General features: G+C 37.2%; 1 protein-coding gene across 1 annotated transcript in view; it reads left to right on the forward strand.

Annotated features, from left to right (window-relative positions):
- Nucleotides 1-24,049, forward strand: part of RB1 (RB transcriptional corepressor 1) — a 186,319-nt gene extending 162,270 nt beyond the window's left edge. Inside the window, exons 18-27 of the mRNA XM_003270074.4 lie at nucleotides 1,228-1,346; nucleotides 4,531-4,676; nucleotides 8,022-8,167; nucleotides 11,987-12,091; nucleotides 13,218-13,331; nucleotides 13,425-13,588; nucleotides 15,516-15,546; nucleotides 18,847-18,989; nucleotides 19,501-19,550; nucleotides 22,163-24,049. Of these exons, the coding sequence (XP_003270122.3) occupies nucleotides 1,228-1,346; nucleotides 4,531-4,676; nucleotides 8,022-8,167; nucleotides 11,987-12,091; nucleotides 13,218-13,331; nucleotides 13,425-13,588; nucleotides 15,516-15,546; nucleotides 18,847-18,989; nucleotides 19,501-19,550; nucleotides 22,163-22,236 (1,092 nt within the window). The 3' untranslated portion in view covers nucleotides 22,237-24,049. The remainder of the gene's footprint in view (nucleotides 1-1,227; nucleotides 1,347-4,530; nucleotides 4,677-8,021; nucleotides 8,168-11,986; nucleotides 12,092-13,217; nucleotides 13,332-13,424; nucleotides 13,589-15,515; nucleotides 15,547-18,846; nucleotides 18,990-19,500; nucleotides 19,551-22,162) is intronic.
- The last annotated feature ends 2,200 nt before the right edge of the window (nucleotides 24,050-26,249 follow it).

A 26,249-nucleotide genomic window follows, 5' to 3' on the forward strand; every position in this document is an offset into this window, starting at 1 on the left:
TAGGCTATTTATTACTGCCTCAATTTCAGAACATGTTATTGGTCTACTTAGGGATTTGATTTCTTCCTGGTTCAGTCTTGGGAGGGTATATGTGTCCAGGAATGTATTCATTTCTTCTAAATTTTTTAGTTCATGTGCATAGAGTTGTTTATAGTATTTTCTGATGGTTGTTTGTATTTCTGTGGGGTAAGGGTGGTATCTCCCTTGTCATTTCTGATTGCATTTATTCCATTCTTCTCTCTTTCCTTCTATATTAGTCTAGCTAGTGGTCTATTTTATTAATTTTTTCAAAAAATAAGCTCCTGGATTCATTGATTTTTTAAGGGTTTTTTGTGTCTCTACTTCAGTTCTGCTCTGATCTTGGTTATTTTTTGTCTTCTGCTAGCTTTGGGGTTTGTTTGCTCTTTGAACTGGTTTTAGTATCAATATTGTACTAGCTTCATAAAACGAGATGAGGAATGTTTCTAGTTTTTCCATTCCAGGAAGAAAATCTGAGTAAAAGTGGAATTATCTGTCCCTTGAATGTTTGGTAGAATTTACTGGTAAAACCAAATGAGCTTGATGTTTTATTTATGGGAAGATTTTAAATTATTGATTCAAATTATTTAATAGTTGCAGGACTATGTAAGTTATTTTATTTCTTTTTTATTGAGTTTTGGTAATTTGTATTTTTGTAGTAATTTTCCACTTGGTCTACGTTTTCCAATTTATTGATATAAAATTATTCATAATAATTCCCTATTATCTTTTTAATCTTTGTGATTATGTCCCATTTTTCATACCTAATACTGCCTATCTATCTCTTTTCTTTATCTTGATCAATCTGACTGGAGATTTACTAGTTATTTCAAAGAACCCATTTTTAGCTTCGTTGACCAAACTGTGTTTTATCTTTGTTTTCAGTTTCATTAAGTTCTGCTCATGTCTTCATTTCTTTCTCTCCACTTCCTTTGTTTTTTTCTGTCTTTCCCCCTAACTTCTAACTTATTTTCTAATATAAGCATTGAAGGTTACACATTTTTCTACTTTTTTGTGTGTGGGAAGTACAAAAATTGTCAATTGGGAATTTCGAAGTAGAGAAAAATATTTCATGCTGACTTTTAAATTGCCACTGTCAATTGTACCTAAAATTCATAGTGCTTACCATGTCAAACAATATGATTTTGATATGTACCTGGGAAAATTATGCTTACTAATGTGGTTTTAATCTCATCATGTTTCATATAGGATTCGCCTTTATTTGATCTTATTAAACAATCAAAGGACCGAGAAGGACCAACTGATCACTTTGAATCTGCTTGTCCTGTTAATCTTCCTCTCCAGAATAATCACACTGCAGCAGATATGTAAGCAAAATACATGTTATATTGACCATTCAAGCTGCAAATAAATTTTAAGCATAAGTGCAATGTAACATTCTATAAAGAAATTGTAGGGAATAGAATTTTGAATAAGAATTGTTTCTGTTTTTAAGAAATTAGTAATAAAAGGTACATGACCCAAATAAAGTAATATAAAAGAGTACAGAGTGCTACTGAATCACCTAGGATTTGCATAATGAGAGCAGTTTTCATGGCAGAGTTGGCAGTTTAGGTGGAATAGGATTTCAACATGGAAACTGGAGAGGATAGAGGGGACAGAGGAGTGTGTTCCAAGAGTCAGAATGGCATTAACTCAAAAATATCAAAGGAAGCAGAAAACATTTTTCAGAGTGTGCAGGTCAGTCCATTTGGAGTGAAGCATAGGATAAGTGTAGGGAGAAGTATGGGATGTGGACTAACACACAGTTGATTAGTGTGTGCTGGTGATGATGATGGGAAAAGAAAATGTAAACCCAAATGTATCTGAAACAGGTCTCAATCAATGTAGAAGTTTATTTTGCCAAGGTTAAGGACATGCCCAGGAGAGAGATCTGTGCCTTTCTCCAATGATGATTTTGAGGGCTCCAATATTTAAATGGGAAAGTCAGTCTGGAGGGGAAAGAAAAAGGGTATGGTAATCCACATGTTGCAAGAGAAAAAGAGCAGGTAGAGGAATCGTCAATTATCTATCCAGCTCATGCTGAGTGAATCGACACTTTACATAAGATAAGGTGAACATAGAGCCGCTATCTGTGGGGCTATTTAACCTTTTATCTGTATTTATTTGTGTGGGAACAAAAGGAAAGGCAGTTTCTTGCATGACTCAGATTTCAGCTTAATTTTTTCCTTTTGGCATAGTGAAGTGGGGTCCCAAGCGTTTATTTTCCTTTCACAAAAGCAATCACTAACTGTGTGCTGGGCAATGGCCTAAGTACTTAAGATTTATTTTTTCATTTAATCTTCATAACAGCCCATAAGGTAGTAGATACTGCTGTCAGCCTGTTATCTATAAAATAGGAATTAGAGAAATAAGATAACTTGCCTAAGGTCAACAGAATTCAAACCTAAGTTATCTAATCCCAAAGCCCAGGCTTTTAATCACTCTAGCTACATTGCCTTTCACAGAAATGTGCCTAATATTTTGTTTCTGTTTAATTCTGTGTAGGAACTGACATTACAGTATTCTGTATTAGTGCAGGGGCCATTTTCCAGAGATGTTTTTTTCATGCTAACTTGTACCCAAAGTGTTTCTGGCATATGGAGACCCTGCCTTCATGTATACATTTGTTTCCTAAGTAATGCATTATATAAATAAGTTAAGCCTTGTTTTTTTTAAATTCAAGAAGCAGTCATCTGTTAACTGCCAGGAAGTGGTGTAGGCACTGGGAATACAGAAGTAAGATGGCCTGGGTCCTTCTCCTCATAGAGCTTACATTCTGGAGGAGGAACATAGGCAATGAACAAGTAAACCAAGATGTAAGATGATTTTAGAGTATAATAAGTGCTACAAAGGAAATAAACAGAATGATGTGAAAGAGAGAAACAGAGAGGCTGATAGAATGCTTAGTGGGACTTTCTCTGATAAAGTGATATTTTGACGTGACACCTGAAGGGCAAGCTGATGCTAGCTAGGCAAAAATCTGCATGATGTGCATTCCAGGCAGAACAAACAGCAAGTGCAGTGGCTGTAGGGCAGATCAAACTTAGTTGGATTTAGGAACAGAAAGAAAGAAATCCTAGTGTGGCTGGGGTATTGGAAGAGGAGAGTGGTGCAAGATGAGACTGAAGAGCTAAGCTGGGGTAGATCTTATAGGTTCCTACAGGCCATAGTAAGGAGTTTGGATTCTCTAAGGATAGTGGGAAACCATTTAAGCAGGAATGGAGCTTGCTATAATTTGTATTTTTAAAGGTCCACTCTCTAGCTGCTGTCTGAAGTCCAGGTGGGTTTGGAGGAAAGAAAGGGACAGGGCAAGGCAAAAAGCGAGAAGCCAATTTGGAGACTATTTCTGTAGTTCAGATGAGGGATGTAGGTGACTTGGTCTAAGGTATGGTATTAGAAATAGAAATGGAGAGATCTGGGGTGTATTTAGAGATAAATTAATAGGTTTTACATTGGTTTTATGTTGGATTTCAGGAATTTGGAAAATGGAGAAATTAAAAATAACTCCTAGGTTTTTGACTTAAGACACTAGATGTAATGTAGAGCTATTCTTTGAGATGGGAAAATAAATCCAGAGCTCTGCCTTGTTCTTATTAAGTCTGAGATTCGAGTAGTTATATCCGGTAGGTAATTGGATATTTACACCTAGAACTTCAGAGACTAACTTTGCCGAAGTTAGGCCAGTTTACGATACTGTCAGTGAACTGAATGAAAATCCGAAGTGGATACTAGACCAGACACTGGTCCTTCTAAAATCATTGTGATAATGAGTCGCTTTTCTTAGTGTACTGGTTAATATACTACATGTTGTAGAAACATCCATAATAAGGCACAAATTCTACTTCCTGTTCTCTTTGTTCTGAAAGTTTATGTCTTTAAAAATAAGTTCATTTGCCAGCTACCAAAAGAAAATCAGAAAGTAGATCTAGATTATTCTGTTAAATAGGGGCAGCACAGAATTATAATATTTGCTAATATCCCTGCCTTGAGTTATGCCTGACATATTTAGTATGCTGTAAATCTGTCTGAATAATGTTATTTGAAGTATTAATTCATAGAATTCTGTACTGTGTAATTTAGGTGTGTATAAATGTGTGTGTGTAACTGAGATCTTAGATATGAACCATAGTTATCAATAAAAAAATTTTTAGGAGGAGAATCACAAAAACAAGATAACACTATTTAATATCAATAAATTGTTTTTTAAGCTGGAATCACCTTATGGTCTGAATCCCACTATAATTATTAAAAGTGTACATTATACATATATAGCTATTTTTTCTAATAAGGCAGTAATCCCCAGGAAAAGCCATTTATTAAAATAGAGTTAGATAGGATGATGACAAGCAGTTTTCCTATTAATATATCTTTCCCAGCTTGCATTTAGTCTGCTCATATAATACCAATTAAATAGACAAGATGTATCTGGGTGTACAACCTTGAAGTGTATGTATAATCTGTGATTCTTAGCCAACTTGAAATGAAGACTTTTCCCTTAAATATATCTAGGTATCTTTCTCCTGTAAGATCTCCAAAGAAAAAAGGTTCAACTACGCGTGTAAATTCTACTGCAAATGCAGAGACACAAGCAACCTCAGCCTTCCAGACCCAGAAGCCATTGAAATCTACCTCTCTTTCACTGTTTTATAAAAAAGGTTAGTAGATGATTATTTTCAAGAGCATGGACTCTGAAACTAGGCTGACTGGGTTCAAATCGTGTTTCTTCTACTTTCTAGGTACATTACTGGGCAAGTCACTTAATATCTCTGTGGCTCAGTTTCCTCATCTATAAAATGGAAATGATAATGTTGCGAGATCTTTCCTGACTATTCAGAATCGTTTTTCTGGCCGGAAACCTCTGTGGCCGGTGGCGCCTTTGATTGAGTTTTGCTCAGGCCCACTGGGCTCATTTCAGCCCCATGGTCTGACAGGCTGCACTCAGCTCACACTACTGGCCTGGGTCCATGCCAGCCAGGAGCAAGTCAGACGTGGAATGGAGAGGGGTGTGTGAGCAAGCATGAGATCTGGCCCTTGCACACAGTCAGAAATGCTGGCTGCTGCAGCGGGGCGGGCAGCTCCAGGTGCTGGCACAGGTGCCGGCTCTCTGTGAGGCTGCAGCTGGACCAGACGCACCACAAGCAGTTTCCACAGCTGGCAACGGGGAACAACAAAATGGCTCCCAGAAGCTTGGAGACACCAGAAACCACAGGGCCCCAAAGAGGGAGTCACAGCCCTGGCTCAAGGAGCTCCCAATTGTGGGCTCCCCGAAGGGCTGCAGCTCTTCTCTCTTCTTTACCCTCAACATGGAGAGCAAGGGGCATGTTTCAGCCCTGTTTGTGTTACAGCCCTTTTAGCCTCGCCATTTGGTGGGTCCTGAGTTCTTGTCCTGCAACCAGGAAGAATGAGGTATACAGACAAGAGGAGGATGAGCAAGATTAAGAGGAGATTTATTGAGCTATAGAACAGCTTAGAGAAGACCCACAGTGGGCAGCTCCTCTCTGTAACCACAACGTCCCGATGAGTGTTCAGCTCCTGGCAGAGAAGGTAGCTCCTCTCTGCAGGCAGGTCGTCCCAACAAGTGTCCAATTCTCAGCAGAAAGGGTAGCTCCTCTCTGCAGCTGCTCGTCCTGACAAGTGTTCAGCTATCAGTAGAGAGGGTAGTTCCTCTCTGCAGCTAGTTGTCTCTCCATCCTCTGCTCTGCTCTGGCTGAGCCTCGGGCTTCTATGGGCCTCAGCGGGAAGAAAGTGCGCACCGACTGGTACATGGGCGGCCACTAGTGGGCCCGGAAAAGGTACCACAAGTCCTCACTCCTGTCCGTGGGACTGGCAGCGCCCACCCCCAGCCTTCAGGCGCTCCCTGGCCTGAAGGTCGGGCCTCAACAGGGACTCATCCCCTTCTGCCCAGGAGCCCATCTGCCTCCTGCCGCCATCCATGCGTCAATGGGCACCTGTAGGCCAGTGCCAAGCTGCCCTCAGCCCCCGCCTCGGCTTCCTCGCCCGTGCTTGTCAGCGCCCAAAGTCTGCAGAGGGCTGAGGCGGCAGGGGGCTGGCGTGTCAGCGCTGCCTTGAGCGTGCGCATATCTGGCTGGGCTGCAGCAGCACCCAGGCTCAGCCCTGACTTTGCTCCGAGATTGGAGTGGGCGCTGGCAGCAGGGAGAAACCAGTCAGTGAGAGCAGGCACTTCTGAGCCTGCGAGGGCGGTGGCGGTAGGGGGGTGCCTTCCCGGGCCCCCAAGAATACAGAGATGCCTGGGTCCACAGCCACGGTTTGGGTGGCTGCAGCTGCACTGGGGAGGATGGGACTCCCACCTGCTCCCCAGCCCAGAGAGCACAGGGATGCCTGGGTCCGCAGCGTGGCTTGGGTGGCTGCAGAAGCACTGGGGTGCTCCTGTCCCAACTCGGAAGGGGCGGGGTTCCTGCTTGTCCCTGGCTCCTCCGGGCTTCCTGGAGCATGCCGCCGCATCCATGCCTCCCTGCTGCAGCGGGTGTGATGTACATACAAAAGTAGTGTGTTGTTGCCTACTGCAGACACATTTCCTGGATATTTTCAGGACATTTAAGAAGGCCAGTAACCAGGTCATGTAGCATTCTCTGAGTGTATATATATATGGTGGGGTGGGGAGGTTGATTTGAGTGTCTGTGCATGCGTATATACTTCCTAGTGCACATCCACTTGGAGCTCTTTGAAAGACAGTAAAAGGTCATGTTCCTCCATGATAATCTTTTTCCTGATTTTATTCAAGTAAGAATTATGCTGAGCTTTACAGGCATATTGTCAGATATTATCCTTAGGTTAGAGCAGTGGTTTTCAAAGTGTCGTTCCCAACCAGCAGAATCCACATCACCTGGAAATTGTAGAAATGAGAATTCTGGGGCTCCAACCTAGACCTGCTCAATCAGAAACTCTTAAGATAGGGCCCTCAAAACCTTGTTTTAACAACCCTCCAGCTAAGTCTGGTGTATGCTAAAGTTTAAGACCACTGAGATAAATTGTTAGCTTTAAAAATTTCAAATTACCTCATGCAAGTCGTTGAAAGAGATTTATAAAGGGTCTTTCTATGATATTTAAAGTAGATGAAGGAAAATTCAATTTTATGGATTCCTTTTCGCCAAATTTACATTTTCAGTAGTATTTTTTATAAACTAAATAAATTACATATTGCAGTCATTTTACATTTAGGTAATCTACAAGTTTACCATTTTTCAACAGAGTATGTTCCATTGGTATTTTATAGAGAAATGTGTGGTTTAATTTTTTTAGGATTGGAAAAATTCATAGACACTGGCAATTATATAATTTAAAAAAATGATTGTTCCTCTTTAATACTGATAGTGGGAATGACCAGTGGTGAGTGATTGATTATTAATGGAATTGAAACAAACCCTATTTGGGTTTGTCTAATTTTACAGTGTCTTATGACCTTTCCTCCACTACTTCCCACCTCTGCCCCAATTTCATGCCATAATAGTTAATTCAGCAAGTATCATTCTGCCTTACATGTACCTAGAACTGTGCTAACACAAGGAATCAATTATTTTTAAGGAAAATAGTGGTAGAAAAATCTTAAACATCACCACTAAAGAACTTATTCATGTAATCAAACACCACCTGTTCCCCCAAACACCTATTTTTTAAAAAAACTCATGCCTACATAATGAAGCCTCCATAAATACTCAAAAGGACCTGGTTCTGGGAGCTTCTGGATTTTTGCCCAACTGGAGGTTCCTGGAGAATAGCGTGCCTGGGGAGGGCAAGGAAAATCCATGCCCCTTCTCACTTGCCTTGCCCTCTGCATTTCTTCATCTGTATCCCTTGTAATATCCTTCATAATAAACCAGTAAACATGTTTCTTGGGGGGAAAAAAAAGAGTGGTAGAAATGAGGTTTCTGTTAAAATGCTACTTAACAGCATTATAATTAGAGCAATTTCATGATTTGAAAAAAATCTGCTTGTAATTCAAAATGAACAGTAAAAATGACTAACTTTTCTTATTCCCACAGTGTATCGGCTAGCCTATCTCCGGCTAAATACACTTTGTGAACGCCTTCTGTCTGAGCACCCAGAACTAGAACACATCATCTGGACCCTCTTCCAGCATACCCTGCAGAATGAGTATGAACTCATGAGAGACAGGCATTTGGACCAAGTAAGAAAATCAAGCACTTCACCTTCTCTCCTCCCTACTTACTTGTTAACTGATTTCTTTCTTGCTTGCTTGCTTGCTTTCTTTTTTTTTTTTTTTTTTTTGGGATAGAGTCTCACTGTGTTGCCCAGGCTGGAGTGCAGTGGCGCAATCTCGGCTCACTGCAACCTCTGCCTCCCAGGTTCAAGTGATTCTCCTGCCTCAGCCTCCCAGGTAGCTAGGATTACAGGTGTGTACCACCACGCCTGGTTAATTTTTGTATTTTAGTAGAGACAGGTTTTCACCATGTTGGCCAGGCTGATCTCAAACTCCTGACCTCAGGTGATCCATCTGCCTAAGGCCTCCCAAAGTGTTGGGATTACAGGCATGAGCCACTGCACCCAGCCTTGTTAAGTGATTTCTAAAGAAAATATTAGATTCAAATGAGAAACTAGATCAATTTATTAGCCTTAGTATATATTCACTTTTTGGCTACCATTTACATTTTTGTTGTAATTCTTACAAATTAAAGCTTTAACACTCAAGAGTATATTTTAGTAACTGCTTATTTAATGACACAAAAGATCTTACCTGTAAAAAAAATAGCTGAAGAACCTTCTTATCTTAGGCTTTTTCTATGTAGTAGTGAGCTAGATATCATTTTAGTGTGAAAAAAGCATGAGACTTAAGAATCACTTGATTTAAAACAATGCCTATTGAATGAATGAATGAAGTCAATTAGTTTACAATGAGAGAATCATTTTTCAAATTCTCCTTTTACTCTATAAAATAGGTTAATAAGAACAATATACTTTTGGCTGGGTGCAGTGGCTCACGCCTGTAATCCTAGCACTTTGGGAGGCTGAGGTGGGCAGATCGCTTGAGCTCAGGAGTTTGAAACCAGCCAACCTGGCAAAACTCTGTCTTTACAAAAAATTTAAAAATTAGCCAGGTATGGTGACTTGGGAGGCTGAAGTGGGAGGATTTCTTGAGCCCAGGAGACGGACGTTGCAAGTGAGCTGAGATCACACCACTGTGCTCCAACCTGGGTAACAGAGCAAGACCTTGTCTCAAAAAAATTTTTTTTTAATTAAAAACAATACATATATAGTTAATAGCTTTACTGAAATAATTCACACACCATAAAAACCACCCATTTAAAATGTACAATTTGGTGGTTTTTAGTATATTCACACAGTTATACAAACACCACCACAATCAATTTTAGAATCTGTATCACACCAGAAAGAAACTCCATACCCTCAAGCAGTCACCCCCTATTCCCCTACCCCCTCAGCCCAAGGCAATACTAATCTATTTTCTCTCTATGGATTTGCCTCTTCTAGACATTTCATATACATCGAATTATATAATATGTGGTCTTTTGCATATGGCTTCTTTCATTTAGCATAATGTTTTCAAGGTTCATCTGTATTGTAGCTTGTATCAGTACTTCATTCCTTTTCATTGCCAGATAATATTCCATCGTATGGCTATATATCACATTATGCTTATCATTCCTAAAGTGATAAACATTTGGGTTGTTTCCACTTTTTGGCTATTATGAATAATGTTACTGTGAACATTCATGTACATGTTTTCATTTCTCCTGGGTACATACCTAGGAGTAGAATTGCTAGGTCATGTGATAATTCTATGTTAACTTTTTGAGGAATGCCCAGATCATTTTCCAAAGTGGCTATACCATTTTACATCCCTACCAATAAAATGTATGAGGTTCTAATTTCTCTATATCCTCACTAACTTTTTAATCTTTTTTTTTTAATCATAGCCATCCTAGTGGGTATAAAATGGCATCTCAGTGTGGTTTGATTTGAATTTCTCTGATGGCTGGTGATGGTGAGCACCTTTTCATGTGTTTACTGGCCATGTGTATATCTTCTTTAGAGAAATGTCTATTCAGACCCTTTGCCCATTTTATTTTATTTTATTTTTATTTTTTATTTTTGACACGGAGTCTTGCTGTGTCGCCCAGGCTAGAGTGCAGTGGCACGATCTTGGCTCACGGCAACCTCCACCTTCTGGGTTCAAGCAATTCTCCTGCCTCAGCCTCCTGAGTAGCTGGGATTACAGGTGTGTGCCACCACGCCTGGCTAATTTCTGTATTTTTAGTAGAGACGGGGTTTCATTATGTTGGTCAGGCTGGTCTCGAACTCCTGACCTTGTGATCCACCCGCCTTGGCCTCCCGAAGTGCTGGGATTACAGGCATGAGCCACCATGCCCAGCCCATTTTGTTTTGAGACATGGTCTTACTCTGTCACCCAGGCTGGAGTGCAGTGACATGATCACAGCTCACTACAGCCTTGAATTCCTGGGTTCAAGTGTTCCTCCCACTTCTGCCTCCTGAGTAGCTGGGACTATAGGCACACACCACCACGCCGAGCTAATTTTTGTATTTTTTGTAGAGATAGGGTTTTGCCATGTTGCTCAGACTGGTCTCAAACGGTTGAGCTCGAGTAAGCCACCCACCTTGGCCTCCCAAAGTGCTGGGATTACAGGCATGAGCCACCATGCCTGGACTGCCCATTTTTCAATAGGGTTATTTGTTTTGTTATTATTGAACTGTAAGGGGTCATTATGTAGTCTACATACAAGTCCCTTATCACATATATAATTTGAAAATATTTTCTCCCATTCTATGAGTTGTTTCACTTTCTTGCTAGTGTCTTTTGAAACACAAATTTTTTATTTTGATGATGTCCTATTTATGTAGTTGTTTTCTTGTTTCCGATGCTTTAGTGTCATATCTAAGAAACCAGTGCCAAATCTGAAGTTGTTAAGAGTTATCCCTGTTTTCCTCCAAAAGGTTTATAGTTGTAGTTCTTACATTTAGGTTTTGCTCCATTTTGAGCTAATTTTTTAATATAGTTGAGGTAGGAGTCCAGCTTCATTCTTTTGTTTGTGGATAACTAGTTGTTCCAGCACCATTTTTTGAAAAGTTTTTTTCTCTCCTCATTGACAGTTGTCAAAAAATCAGTTGACTGTAAATATATAAATATTTATTTCTGGACTCTCAATTCTGTTTCATTGATCTACATAAGCTATTCTTATGCCAGGACTACACTGTCTACACTTGGCTGTAGGATGCCAAGCAAAAATGATTTGGCATTCTTGGCAATAGTAGGTAAAAGCAAGAATGTTGCAGAAGCAATGAGTACTTAAATTAGGCTATAAAATTCATACAAATAAAGTCTGACATTTTAAAGTCACAGGGAATCATTTTCAGATCTTATTTTTGCATTTAAAATATCTTTTATTGAAATGTAATACACATATGTAAAAACCTGTGTATCAAAAGGATACATTCTAACAAAAATTCATCAACTGAACTTAGTTATATAACCAGCATCCAGATCAAGAAACAAAACATTGTCAGCAACACAGAAGACTCTCTTACATGCTCTTCCAGTCACCATAGCCTCCTTACCATCACCACCAAGTGTGTTCAATATTATTTTATCTAATAGTTTGAAACATTTTCACACCTGGCTTTTTAAAGTGCTAGTTATACAAATTAACTGATTCTAGTTTCAACTTTTCTGGGAAACATTTAAGGGACAAGAGCCAAAGGTAGGGTAATTTACAAACCATGTGATCAGTCCTGAATAATTGAGCCTTGGTGATTTGCATTTTGTTCTTTAAACACACTTTGGGTTAAACACTTCATGTAGACTTTCAAACTGAGCTCAGTATGGAAAGAAATAACTCGGTAGGAAATTAAACCTTTCTTTTTTGAGGCTAAAAGAAAGAAAATGGTATTTTTAAAGAACAAAACTATGTAATAAAATTCTGACTACTTTTACATCATATTTATTTACTAGATTATGATGTGTTCCATGTATGGCATATGCAAAGTGAAGAATATAGACCTTAAATTCAAAATCATTGTAACAGCATACAAGGATCTTCCTCATGCTGTTCAGGAGGTAGGTAATTTTCCATAGTAAGTTTTTTTGATAAATCCATATCCATAACATAACATAGGTAATTTTATTCATTAATGAGATCATATATTCTGTCTGACCTTATTATGTAAATTCCCCAATAAAAACTTCTATATTATTTATTTGTAACTTAAATAGAATTGGAAAGATAAGGGTAATTATGAAATTACCCATATTCATAGTTTTTTATAAAGTTAATAAGTAATATTTTATCCCTGTAATAAGCAGGTATTTGTAATAAACTTGACATGAGTCATAGAACATTAGATATTCTTTGAAGTCATTTTTATTACTTTATAGGAAAATCCAGTATAAATGCAGACTTGCAAATAAATAATACAAATGTTCAGTATAAACACATTTTGTGTTTCCGGTTTACCTTCCCTTTAGAGAAATAGTAATAGTAAAATATACTTGGTATGACACATTTCATATTGTTCTGTGAAAAGTGAGTTGTGGGATATTTTTCCCATTTATTATTGGAGTTTTCAAAAGTAATACAAACCAAGTCATTTTTGTTTGTATGTTTGAAGTTATTTTCTAAATTCAATCATTTTAATTGTATATATCAGAGGCATCTGATATAACCTCTGTGTTTTTACCTAAAATTTGAGTGAAATCTAACTATCACTAAAATATAGTGCTTTTACTAAATGTCTACTTCTTGCAATTGAGTAATGCATACTGAAACCCTTATAGATTGGGGGGATACTGGGAGGTACAGGCCAGAGAATGTAGTCCAAATATTGATGGATAATATTATTGGTTTTTGCTCAGCTCTGGCCTTTTGATTCCCATCATGCTTTCCATTCTACCAGCCTATCTACTCCTCTCTTCTTGGATGGCCAGCTATTCCATCTGCTGCTGCCTGGCTATTTCTCTCAATCATTCTGTGACATTTCACTTCTAGAAGAGCAGCTATAATCCAAGCCTAAGAAGTAATTTTATTTATTATTTTTTCCTTTATAATATGTGCTTCTTACCAGTCAAAAAGTATTATAAACTATTAGAAAAGAAAATCTACAGGTAGAAATTTTTAAATTCGTTTAAGAAGTAAATTTTACTTTTTTTTTTTTTTTTTTTTTTTTTTTTTACTGTTCTTCCTCAGACATTCAAACGTGTTTTGATCAAAGAAGAGGAGTATGATTCTATTATAGTATTCTATAACTCGGTCTTCATGCAGAGACTGAAAACAAATATTTTGCAGTATGCTTCCACCAGGGTAGGTCAAAAGTATCCTTTGATTGGAAAAATCTACTGTAATGGGTCCACCAAAACATTAAATAAATAATCTACTTTTTTGTTTTTGCTCTAGCCCCCTACCTTGTCACCAATACCTCACATTCCTCGAAGCCCTTATAAGTTTCCTAGTTCACCCTTACGGATTCCTGGAGGGAACATCTATATTTCACCCCTGAAGAGTCCATATAAAATTTCAGAAGGTCTGCCAACACCAACAAAAATGACTCCAAGATCAAGGTGTGTGTTTTCTCTTTAGGGAAGTAGTAAAGAATGAGGGGGATTATTTTGATCCAAGAATAAAAAATATAAAGCATTCTTCATTTCAAATAAGCTAGACTCTTGAAGATCTATTTGCTTATTTAAGTAAACATAATAAGAATATGGGGGCGGGGTGAAGAAAATCGATTTACTTGGATGGGTTTACAGATTTAGTTATCAGCTTTCCTGACTGTTAGGTTATCTTCTTTTGAGAACGATTTGAGAACCACTTTGGTTATATGTTTCAAAACACTTTCATATTTTTGTAAATAGCCAATCTGCTAAACAAAGCAGGTTACTTTAGGTTGAGTACTTTTAATTTGTAGTTTATTGGATGTCCTGTAAATTTTGCTTCCTGTGGATTTTTGCTTGTTATATTAAATGTAGATAACTGTCAATTAAGTCTTTAGAGGTCCATCCCTAATCCTGCTGGTGGCCTCTTTACCACCTCACCTTGGGCAGGTCTCTATCTCTACTTCACAAGGGTGCTGTGTATCAGGGAAATGATGAGTATGAAGCTGTTTTAAATTCTCAGATGAAAGGTTGTATGCAACTACAAATCATTATATTATCTTCCACATCCAACCACAAGTGCTCTCTGGCTTTGAAGTGCTTCAATTGCCTAATTATATGTTATCATGGGCTATTTGAAACTGACTTTATTTGTGTAAAGTAGGAGGCAGATTAGCTAGTATAGTTAATGTGGTCTCATCTCAGAAATTATCAGCCTGTATGGCTGTAGCTAATGGGCAAGAAAAGGGGGCATATATTGGCCTTTCAGAAAATATTTGCGTGGTATATTTAATTATTTAAGTAGTACCTACTCATTATAAAAATTTCAGACTCTACAGAAAAATATGAAGTAAGAAATAATTGGCAATATGATACAAATGCTCTCATGTGTCTCTGTATCATCCTTTATTTATTTGATGTTCTTGTAGTTGGATATCTGTGTATTGATATCTACTACTTGTTCTAAGCTGCTAAGATGCCACATCATGTCTATTTAAGAAAATTTACATTGTTCCATGCCAGTATATGAAAATATACACTTAGGTAGTTTTTTTAATAGTGATAATTAGTCCATATTATGGTGATAATGATGGCTACTTGCTGATCCTTAATGAAATAAATTCTGTGTTGGTATTCTTCAGCAAAAACATCACATTCTGAACATCCTAACTAATAAATCATTGACCAGGCATTAGGAGAGCATCTTAACACTCTACCCAGTATATTTAGGTACTCTGGTTAATCAAATATTATATGTAGAATGATGGTCACTTATCAAGAAATTGGAGGACAAAAAATCTCTATATTCACTAGTTCCATGTTCATGTTTTCAAATCTTTGTTGAGTCATGTCAGGCTAATGATGTTCTTCAGCTTTATTATCAAGAACATAAATTATATGGTTCAAATAAAGACAGACTAATAAAGATTTCTGACTCTATATATGATATATGATAAATAGCCTTTACTGTATCAATATAGATGCTAATTGGAATTCTGATTATTACTTAATATTCCAAGTTTTTTCCAAATATAACTTGAATTTTAAATGAGAAAATATGAAAGAAATTTGATAACTTACCCATTGATTTATGAAGAACCAAGTAGGGGTAAACTTGAAACTTTCCTTTGCCCTCCCTAAACATGGGCAATGGCAGAATATGTTCTTGCAGACCTATAACTTTTGCTTTAAAACTAAGAGACTAGGTGAGTATATGATTAAACGGGCACTGTTAGAATAATTCCCAAATGAATATAGTTTGTCAGTGGTTCTAGGGTAGAGGTAACCTTTAATTTGGTATTCCTAATAGTTCAGAGTGATGTATCTATGCTCATCTCTGCAAAATTGTGTATGGTTTTTTATTACTAATTGGTATTTCATCTTAACTTGACAGAATCTTAGTATCAATTGGTGAATCATTTGGGGTGAGTATTTTCTTTCTATGAAATATAATAGTATGCATTGTAAGTATAAAAGAAATTAAAGCTTTCTATAATTTGAATTTCCAAATGCAATTATTCAAACACCTCATCCAGGCATATTGCATAGAATTTTATGAAATATATATATCTCAGATTTAATTTCAAATCAAGTTTAATCTCAAATCATACTCCTAATTGGTGAACTTCAAAACTTTTCTAAATATCCATTTGAGATTATATAATACATATATACATTTGTATATATACATACATATATACGTGAGCTGTTTTTGCTCACAACACTTCTATCACCAAATGTGTGAGATTTTTTCTCACACAAATCTATTCTTCAACTCTCTGGTGTTCTACAATTCAATTCAATTCTGACACTAATTACCCAGAGTCAGCATCAGACTCCACAGGTTCAAGGGCTCAGTCCCACAAAAATGGTCTCACTGCAGACACCAGTCACAAGTGTCAGGTCCCCAGGCTACACCACACTTCCGTCTGACTTGAATACAAAGTTGGGGGGTTCCGATAGTGCCTCTTCCTTACAGGTTTGATCCATTGCCAGAAATACTCACAAAACTCTGGAAAATATTTTACTTACTATTATCAGTTCATCATAAAAGATACAAATGAACAGCCAGATGAAGTATTATATAGGGTGAGGTCCAGAAGAGTCCCTAGCACAGGGACTTCTGTCCCTGGGGAGTTGGGGTGCCCCACCTTCCTAGCACTTAGACATGTTTACCAACTCCAAAGGTTTCCCAACCTTATTGTTGAGGGGTTTTTATGGGGGTTTCATTATATAGGCATAATTGATTAACTCAATCTCCTACCCCCTCCCCTCCCTGGATAGAGGGTGGGGCTGAAAGTTCCAAGCTTCTACTCAAGACTTGGTCTTTCTGGCAACCAGCTTCCATCCTAAATTAGCTAGGTACCCACCAAGTATCACCTCATTAGAACAAAAGATGGTCCCATCACCCTTATCACTCAGGAAATTCGAAGGGTTTTAGGAGCTCTGTTCCAGGAACCGGGGACAAAGACCAAATATCTTTCGATGATACCATGTATGTATGTACATAACCTCACAGGAATGTTTATAAAACAGTTTTGAAATTCACTCATTATGAGTGTGATTTGAAATGAGATACTCCAAAATGTAAGCCCGATATCCAAATGTCACCAGCCTGTCCCTGCCTAGTGGTCTCCTTCCATACATATGCACTTTTTGCTTGTCCTTTCTCTCAGACTTCTAGGATATTCTTTTTCTGGTACACTGATTACAAATTGTTTACATGAGATCCTGCCTCAGTGAAAGTGGCAGAGCTTCATTCTAGGAGATCCAAGGGAAAGTTTTGCTTTGAAACATTTATTCTAGGCTGCAAATCCACAAGCCTAGTTGGCCTTCCATTAAAGTCACTAATTCAGCAGTCCCATATTCAGTATGCATTACTGTTAATATGTTGCACCATCTCCACTCCCCTGAGAGCTTATATTTGTAATTTTTTTATTTTTATTTTTAGAGACAGTGTCTCACTCTGTCACCTACTTATTGTAACCTCAAACTCCTCAGCCCAAGCAGCCCTCTCACCTTAGCCTCCCAAGTTGCCAGGACTATAGGCATGCACCACCATGTCCAGCTAATTTTAAAATTTTTTGTAGAGACAGGGTCTTGCTATGTTGGCCAGATTGGTATTGAACCCCTGGCTTCCACGATACCCTGTCTCAGCCTCCCAAAGAACTGGGATTACAGATGTGAGCCACTGCACCTGACCAGAGAGCTTATATTCTTATAGGAATGGGAAGACTGCCTATGTTATGTATTGCTACATAATACATTACCCCCAAACTTAGTGACTTAAAACAAACGTTTATTATCTCCATTTCTGTGGGTCAATAATCTAGGCATGACTTAGCTGGGCCAGAGTTTCTCCAAAGTCTGTGATCAAAGTGTCAGCTGGGCCTGCAGCCATCTCAAGGCTCCACTAGAGGAGCATTCACTGGCAGGCTTATTCAAATGGCTGTTGGCTGATCCTCGATGGCTATTGGCCCCTCTATTGGTTTCTTGCCCTTGGGCCCCTCCATAGTGCTACTTGCTACTTACAACATGGCAGCTTGCTTTGCCCAGAGCAGGGACTCTGAAGGAGGCAGGGAAATAAAGAGCAAGAGAGAGGTCACAGTCTTATTGTAATCTAATTCTGGAAATGACAGCCCAATAATTTTGGCCTATTATTTTGGTTAGAAGCAAGACAACAGTAGATCTAGCCCACGCACGAGGGGAGGAGGATCACACAAGGAGGTGAATACCAGAAGGTGGGGTCATTGGGAGCCATCTGAGAGGCTGCCCACCACACTGCCTCAAGTAACTAGGGAGAGGTAAAAGTTTGTATGCCAAATGACCAAATATTAAAATGTGTGCTACAAACAGTTCATGATGGGCTGCAGCTGTCAGGCTTTACAAAGGAGCTATGGGGCCTTATAAGGACAGTTGGAGCTGGCTAGGTATCACATAATGGTCTTCAAACATTTTTGCTTGCCATAACCTCTAAAATATTGGGAAAAAGTTTAATGTATTTCCATATCTTAAAGCTGATAATTTAAAATATTATACATTTAATAGCAGCATGGGATTTAGTTTTTGTTAAATTTGTATATGTGCTCCAAATAGATTTAACATCAAAACTTGTTTTGAATTTAATATTGGGAGAATTCGCTCATTTAATTTTTGGAAAATAAAGTATAATTGGCAAAGCTAATCCTCACTGTTGAATCTATCAGTCAAATCAGATATAATTTCTATCAGAAAGTCTATGTGACTTGTCAACATAATACCCATAAAGTGAATAAAAAATTATTATTCATTGAACACATCATCTCTTATCAAATTCTTGTGACCTTCCTTCTGGTTGTATAATAGCCTAAAAAAAAAATGACAAAAGCAAGTTTCCAGAAAGCTGTTCTGACTTGCCTACTTCTGAAAAGTAGTCCTGTATAGTGGGTTCTGAAAATGAGGAACCAGGACTTGCAGAGTAGGCAGTTGCTGGAGGAACAATGTGAGCTGCATGAGAAAAGACAGGAGGATTTACAAAGAGTGGGTGTTTAATTGGGGATGGAATTAGGTAGTTATTCTGATTTTTAGATTTTTCATATCTTTTATTTGGTCTAATGAAGCAGAAAATTTAAATGAAGTTATTACCTCTGCCTGATTTTTGACACACCTCAAACTATAACTTGAGGTTGCTAACTACAAAACACTGGCATTTAATGATTTAAAGTAAAGAATTCTGTAATTTGTAGACTTCTGAGAAGTTCCAGAAAATAAATCAGATGGTATGTAACAGCGACCGTGTGCTCAAAAGAAGTGCTGAAGGAAGCAACCCTCCTAAACCACTGAAAAAACTACGCTTTGATATTGAAGGATCAGATGAAGCAGATGGAAGGTAGGAACCACTTTTGAATGTTTTCCAGTACCTGAGATGGTCATCTGGGGAATCCAGAGTCTCAGCACTGCTCCTGGCTTATACCAATTTCTTTCATGCCAAGTTTATATGGAAGTTGTGAGAATGGCTCAAAATAATAGATATGAGTGTAGTGCAAAGTTAAAAACACCTTACAAATTGCATACCGACATTCAGTGAAGATATCTAATAAACCCTGATCTTTTTTACAAAGCTATTGATAAAATCTTGTTATTCTTAACATTAAATTTAAAAATGTTTACTCTTGAAAAATATTAACCACTGTGTTTTTTAAGAACCACTGAAAAAATACATAGCATCATAAATTTGTGACATTTATGTTTTAGATGGTTAGTTTTTAAGTTTTAAAATTAAAAGCTACTCACTAAAATAATAGCATAAAATAAGTCATCGAAAGCATCATAGTTACTGGAAATTTGAGTTTTCCATTTATAAATACACATGAAATGTTTTGCATTTTTTTAATCTGCAGTAAACATCTCCCAGGAGAGTCCAAATTTCAGCAGAAACTGGCAGAAATGAGTAAGTACTTATTTCACCTTGTGTAAATGAAAGAAACAATTGTTTACACTGCAAGAAGTCTTTCCATTATATAAAAGAATGTATAATTTCTTCAGTTGGCAGGTTTGTTTATGCATTTAAAATATAATTCAATCAAGGTTATATTATTTATCTACAAACATTTGTGGATTAAATGTATGATGCAAAGTGAAGGTCATTTTCACCCTTTCTATGATCTTTCGTGCAGGAAGACTAAGAAGTGAAACATTGCTTGACCACATTCAACACAAATGGCTACAGTTAGAAAATACTTCAGCAGGACTACAAAGAGGAACTATTTAGGAGTGTTACATATAGGGAAAGGTTTTATAAACCTAGCATACGTAAACATCATCACCCTTATTTAAGGAATAACCTTTGATTCTACCATTATTAAACTTTCCTTATTTGCAAATCTTAAAACAATTTCAAACAAAAGTTTCCATTACTGGAAATTAGAATTGTAATAAAGAACACTATGTCATTTTCCAAGTTATACAGAGTGATATCATGTTAGGGTAAGTGGAATTCTATTCAAAACTACTCTGAGACTAGAAAAAAAAATTAATCCAAGTATAGTAGATGGAAAGCACATTAGGAAAGAGATAAATGTTCACTAACTACTATTGGGTTGTCTTAGGTAGGGTAGCTATGGTAGTGAGTGTAACATTTCCCGGTATCTGCTGCCAGATCCACTGATAGGAAAAGGAACTGGGATTTTGAAAGAAGACAAATATTCAGGAGATAGGTGTTAAAACTATCATTCCTAGGTCACAGGACACACTAATGAGAACAATACCAATTAAAATGAGAGGCTTTCTTTTAATACATCTTTGTAGATACTAACTTTGAAAATAAGATATTTAAAAGAATGCTTTTTTCTATGTTATTTTTAAAGTGTAATTAAAACTGAATAACCAAAACAAAATTTTCTAGTTATAAACGAATCTCTTTTTGGGTTTTATGTCAACTTACATATTCCTATTTTAACTTTTAAATAGTTGCATCTTTTCCCCTCAGTACATGAAAATAGACAAGAGGCTTATAACCAAAATCAGGCCTTGAAGACATATGGAAACATTTTGGAACCCACAAATATGCACTTAAAAAGGAGCTGAAAGCTGTAAAAACATGTATATTTTCTAGAGAAGAGTTCAGTTGCTATAGTTAGTACATTTCCCAGTGACACACTTAGCTATGATGGCGAGCTTCCTCTGCCAGGCCAAAGTTCAGGACCTTTGTGCATCTACAAAATTGTGACAAAGCAGGCAGAATTTTAACCCTTGAGGCTAAGGCATTTCTTTAGGATGCTCTTCAGCTTTTCTTAAAGAATTACATTTAGAAAAGATCATCATACAATGCTGGATTGCCCAGAATGGAAGGGCATTCCATTTTTCCAAATGTGCTTCTTTATAAAGAGCTCATGCCTACCTCTAAAATCAAGTTAAGAATTTTTAAGAAATTTAATAAGTATCCCGGCTTTGTCTGTATTGTAATTCATAATATGCTTTTAACATGGCCATGCCCTGGGTAGGCATGATGGCTCATGTCTGTAATACCAGCACTATGGGAGGGCAAGGTGGGAGGATTGCTTGAGGCCAGGAGTTCAAGACCAGCCTGGGCAACATAGCAAGACCCCATCTTTACAAAAAAATCCAAAAATTAGCCACGCATGGTGGCATGTGCCTGTAGTCTCAGCTACTGGAGAGGCTGAGGTAAGAGAATTGCTTGAGCCCAGAAGGTCAAAGCTGTAGTGAGCCATGATCGTGCCACTGCACTCCAGCTTGGGCAACAGAGCAAGACGGTGTCTCAAAAAAAAAAAAAAAATCCATGCCCAGTTTAAATGAGCTATGATCTGATGTATTTGCAGTACCTGCAAGGCATCTGCAAACATAAGGGAAACTATAGCTTTGTAAAGAATACCACCACTCACTCTGACAGATTCAGTCTGGGCCAGCCAAGTATTCTAGTCTGCTGAAGTATATGCCAAGCATCAACCACCTCATCTCTAGAATAGTGGCCTACAAAATGGGGCATACCTGAAGTATGCAAGATCATCTTTTGGGGTACATAAAATAGAAGTTCTATTTATCTCATTTTAATGTTTGCTTGGGGTATGTGTTTTATAATTTGTACATACATACATATTTTTGTGGTATAGGCTTGGAAAAAAATTTACTCACAGGGATATATGATTTTTAAAGATTTGGAGACCACTGCTTTTTTTTGGGGGGGAGGGAATTTTTGGTTTTTTTTTAATTGATATATCATAGTTATACATATTTTAGGGGTACATGTGATGTTTTGATACGTGTACACAATGTGTAATGATCAAATCAGGGTTATTGGGATACATATCACCTCAAACATTTATCTTTTCTTTGCATTGGAAACATTACAATTCTAGCTATTTTGAAATATGCAATAAATTAACTATAACTCCCTACAGTACTGTCAAATACTAGAATGAAGACCACTGCTTTTGCAAGGTCCTGAGTGCCATCAATTTGACATGAGCATAATATATATGGCAGCCACTTGCCAACGTACCCAGTACCATCAATGCTGTTAACAGTTCTTCATCCTTTTTCCAGCTTCTACTCGAACACGAATGCAAAAGCAGAAAATGAATGATAGCATGGATACCTCAAACAAGGAAGAGAAATGAGGAACTCAGGACCTTGGTGGACACTGTACACCTCTGGATTCATCGTCTCTCACAGATGTGACTGTATAACTTTCCCAGGTTCTGTTTATGGCCACATTTAATATCTTCAGCTCTTTTTGTGGATATAAAATGTGCAGATGCAATTTTTTGGGTGATTCCTAAGCCACTTGAAATGTTAGTCATTGTTATTTATACAAGATTGAAAATCTTGTGTAAATCCTGCCATTTAAAAGTTGTAGCAGATTGTTTCCTCTTCCAAAGTAAAATTGCTGTGCTTTATGGATAGTAAGAATGGCCCTAGAGTGGGAGTCCTGATAACCCATGCCTGTCTGACTACTTTGCCTTCTTTTGTAGCATATAGGTGATGTTTGCTCTTGTTTTTATTAATTTATATGTATATTTTTTTAATTTAACATGAACACCCTTAGAAAATGTGTCCTATCTATCTTCCAAATGCAATTTGATTGACTGCCCATTCACCCAATTTGTCCTGAACTCTTCTGCAAAAATGGATATTGTTAGAAATTAGAAAAAAATTACTAATTTTACACATTAGATTTTATTTTACTATTGGAATCTGATATACTGTGTGCTTGTTTTATAAAGTTTTGCTTTTAATTAAATAAAAGCTGGAAGCAAAGTATAACCATATGATACTATCATACTACTGAAACAGATTTCATACCTCAGAACTTAAAAGAACTTACTGATTACTTTCTTCATCCAACTTATGTTTTTAAATGAGGATTATTGATAGTACTCTTGGTTTTTATACCATTCAGATCACTGAATTTATAAGGTACCCATCTAGTACTTGAAAAAGTAAAGTGTTCTGCCAGATCTTAGGTATAGAGGACCCTAACACAGTATATCCCAAGTGCACTTTCTAATGTTTCTGGGTCCTGAAGAATTAAGATACAAATTAATTTTACTCCATAAACAGACTGTTAACTATAGGAGCCTTAATTTTTTTTTCATAGAGATTTGTCTAATTGCATCTCAAAATTATTCTGCCCTCAATTTGGGAAGGTTTGTGTTTTCTCTGGAATGGTACATGTCTTCCATGTATCTTTTGAACTGGCAATTGTCTATTTATCTTTTATTTTTTTAAGTCAGTATGGTCTAACACTGGCATGTTCAAAGCCACATTATTTCTAGTCCAAAATTACAAGTAATCAAGGGTCATTATGGGTTAGGCATTAATGTTTCTATCTGATTTTGTGCAAAAGCTTCAAATTAAAACAGCTGCATTAGAAAAAGAGGCGCTTCTCCCCTCCCCTACACCTAAAGGTGTATTTAAACTATCTTGTGTGATTAACTTATTTAGAGATGCTGTAACTTAAAATAGGGGATATTTAAGGTAGCTTCAGCTAGTTTCTAGGAAAATCACTTTGTCTAACTCAGAATTATTTTTAAAAAGAAATCTGGTCTTGTTAGAAAACAAAATTTTATTTTGTGCTGAATTAAGTTTCAAACTTACTATTTTGACAGTTATTTTGATAACAACAACACTAGAAAATTTGACTCAATTTCATCATTATTTCTGCATGAATATCATACAAATCAGTTAGTTTTTAGGTCAAGGGCTTACTATTTCTGGGTCTTTTGCTACTAAGTTCACATTAGAATTAGTGCCAGAATTTTAGGAACTTCAGAGATCGTGTATTGAGATTTCTTAAATAATGCTTCAGATATTATTGCTTTATTGCTTTTTTGTATTGGTTAAAACTGTACATTTAAAATTGCTATGTTACTATTTTCTACAATTAATAGTTTGTCTATTTTAAAATAAATTAGTTGTTAAGAGTCTTAATGGTCTGATGTTGTGTTCTTTGTATTAAGTACACTAATGTTCTCTTCTCTGTCTAGGAGAAGATAGATAGAAGATAACTCTCCTAGTATCTCATCCATTCCTAGCCTTTAAGGGGCTCTATATGCTAGAGATTCCCAAATTTATTTCTTCAGCCCTGATCTTTTCACAGAGGTCAAGGCTCTTACAGCCAACAGAACTCTTGATTCCTACTCCCCTCTACCCAATGTCTCAAATATAAACTAAAATCAAATAAATAAAAATCTTTTTTTTTCTGCCCTGGTCTTTCTCCATTTTATTAAACACTTATCAAGTCAAAAACTTAGGAGCTATCTATTAATTCTTGTCTGGGCTACTGCTAAAGACTTCTAACTAGTCTCCCTGTTCCCTTTCTTTCTTTACTGTCAAACTCCATAAAGAACAAAAATGATTGTTTAAAAATATAAATTGATTCACATTGCTCTCTACTTGAAGTACTTAACAGGAATTATAAAGCCCCTACTGACTTCCCATCCTCATCTTGTAGAATTTTCTCCTTGTCACTATGCTTTAGCCACACTGAACCTTTTTCTTTAAAATGCCAAGCCTATTCTTACCTTAGGCTTTTATATTTCTTCTTCCTTCTGCCTGGAATGCTCTTTTCCCACAATTTTGCATAGCCAGTTCCTTTCTGTCTTTCAGAACTCAGCTCAGAGGGCTTCCTTGACCACCAAGCTAAAATCATCACTTTGTATTGTATCATTCTCCTTCAAAAGTGTAACAGCATCCATCTATCACTATTTCCCACCATCTGAAATTGCCTTTCTTGTTACCTGTCTCCCCATCTCTAGCCACTCCCCACCCCAGATTGTACCATCAGCCTATTTATTCTTATTTACCACTTTAGGTCTAGCACCTAGAAAGTCCATCTGTAGAAGAAGAAACAGAATATATGTTTTCCATATTTTTCCAAGTATGTGAAAACAAACAACACTCTCTTCCTCTTTTAAAATGCCATGTACTAGTATCTACCATATTCCAGGCACAGTTCTAAATGCTAGAGCTATAACAATGAATAAATAAAACTAAAATCCCCATCCTTGCAGAACTGACTTTCTAGTTTCAGGCAAAGAGAGCAAATGAATGAATAAATGAGGAATACATAGTATGTGAGATTGTATTAAAGACTGAGGAGAAAAACAAAGCAAAGAGGAGGGCAAGGAAGGCTGGTAGGGAAAGGAGTTTTAAAATTTAAAAGAGAGTGATCAGGGAAAGACTTGAGTGATATTTGGGCAAAGATCTGAAGGAGACAAGAGAGTGAGCCAGACACAAACAGGAGTCAAACATTCCACAGAGAGAGGTAGGAGTATGTCTGGTGTGTTTGAAGAACAATTAGGAGGTCATAGCAAAATGGGCAGCAAGTATCTCTCTTCATCTAATGCAAAATATAAAAGGCCTTTATGTATATTACAAGTCTATAATCCTTTATCTGTAGTTCCAAAATTGAGAAAGCTTTAAAATCCAAGTGATTCTGTGTGTTTTGTGCCAAAACTCATATGGCATCAAAACCATATGCAAACTGGCACAGAGCTATTTATAATCTTTATAATTGGAATATTCTCATTTCACTGCAGAAATATTAATATGTTTGATTGGGAGCTAACCCAGACCTACCTTAGGTGTTATGTATTATTTGGCATACGTACCATATTATCATCCTAAACTCCCCCAAAATTATGAAACCCATCTGGCACCAAGGGTTTCAGACAAGGGACTATCTTAAATTTATATGATTTCTCAAAAACACGGCAGATGAAATTCTTTCCTTCTGGAACAGCGACACGTTTGTTCCTGAAGGAAGAAAGGCAAAGTGCGCAGAGCAGGAAAAGCAGCAAGCATATCTCAATAGGCTGTATTTATATTGGGCGGAGATCTTAAATGAAATGCAGTCTCTTAGGTCACGTCAAAATCAAGCAGCCTAAATGACACTAAAAAATGTTGTCTGCATGGCAGAGAATTGTTCACTTCCAGAGATGAATTTAGTATTCCAATGAATAAATACTCACTATAATAAAAGGGGCAAATTCAAATTCATATGTTATTTACTTTTTTTTTTTTTTTTTGAGATGGAGTCTCACTCTTGTTGCCCAGGCTGGAGTGCAATGGCACGATCTTGGCTCACTGCAACCTCTACCTCCGGAGCTCAAGCGATTCTCGTGCCTCA

This window comes from Nomascus leucogenys, chromosome 5 (genome assembly GCF_006542625.1).
Source record: "Nomascus leucogenys isolate Asia chromosome 5, Asia_NLE_v1, whole genome shotgun sequence".
Lineage (NCBI taxonomy): Eukaryota > Metazoa > Chordata > Mammalia > Primates > Hylobatidae > Nomascus > Nomascus leucogenys.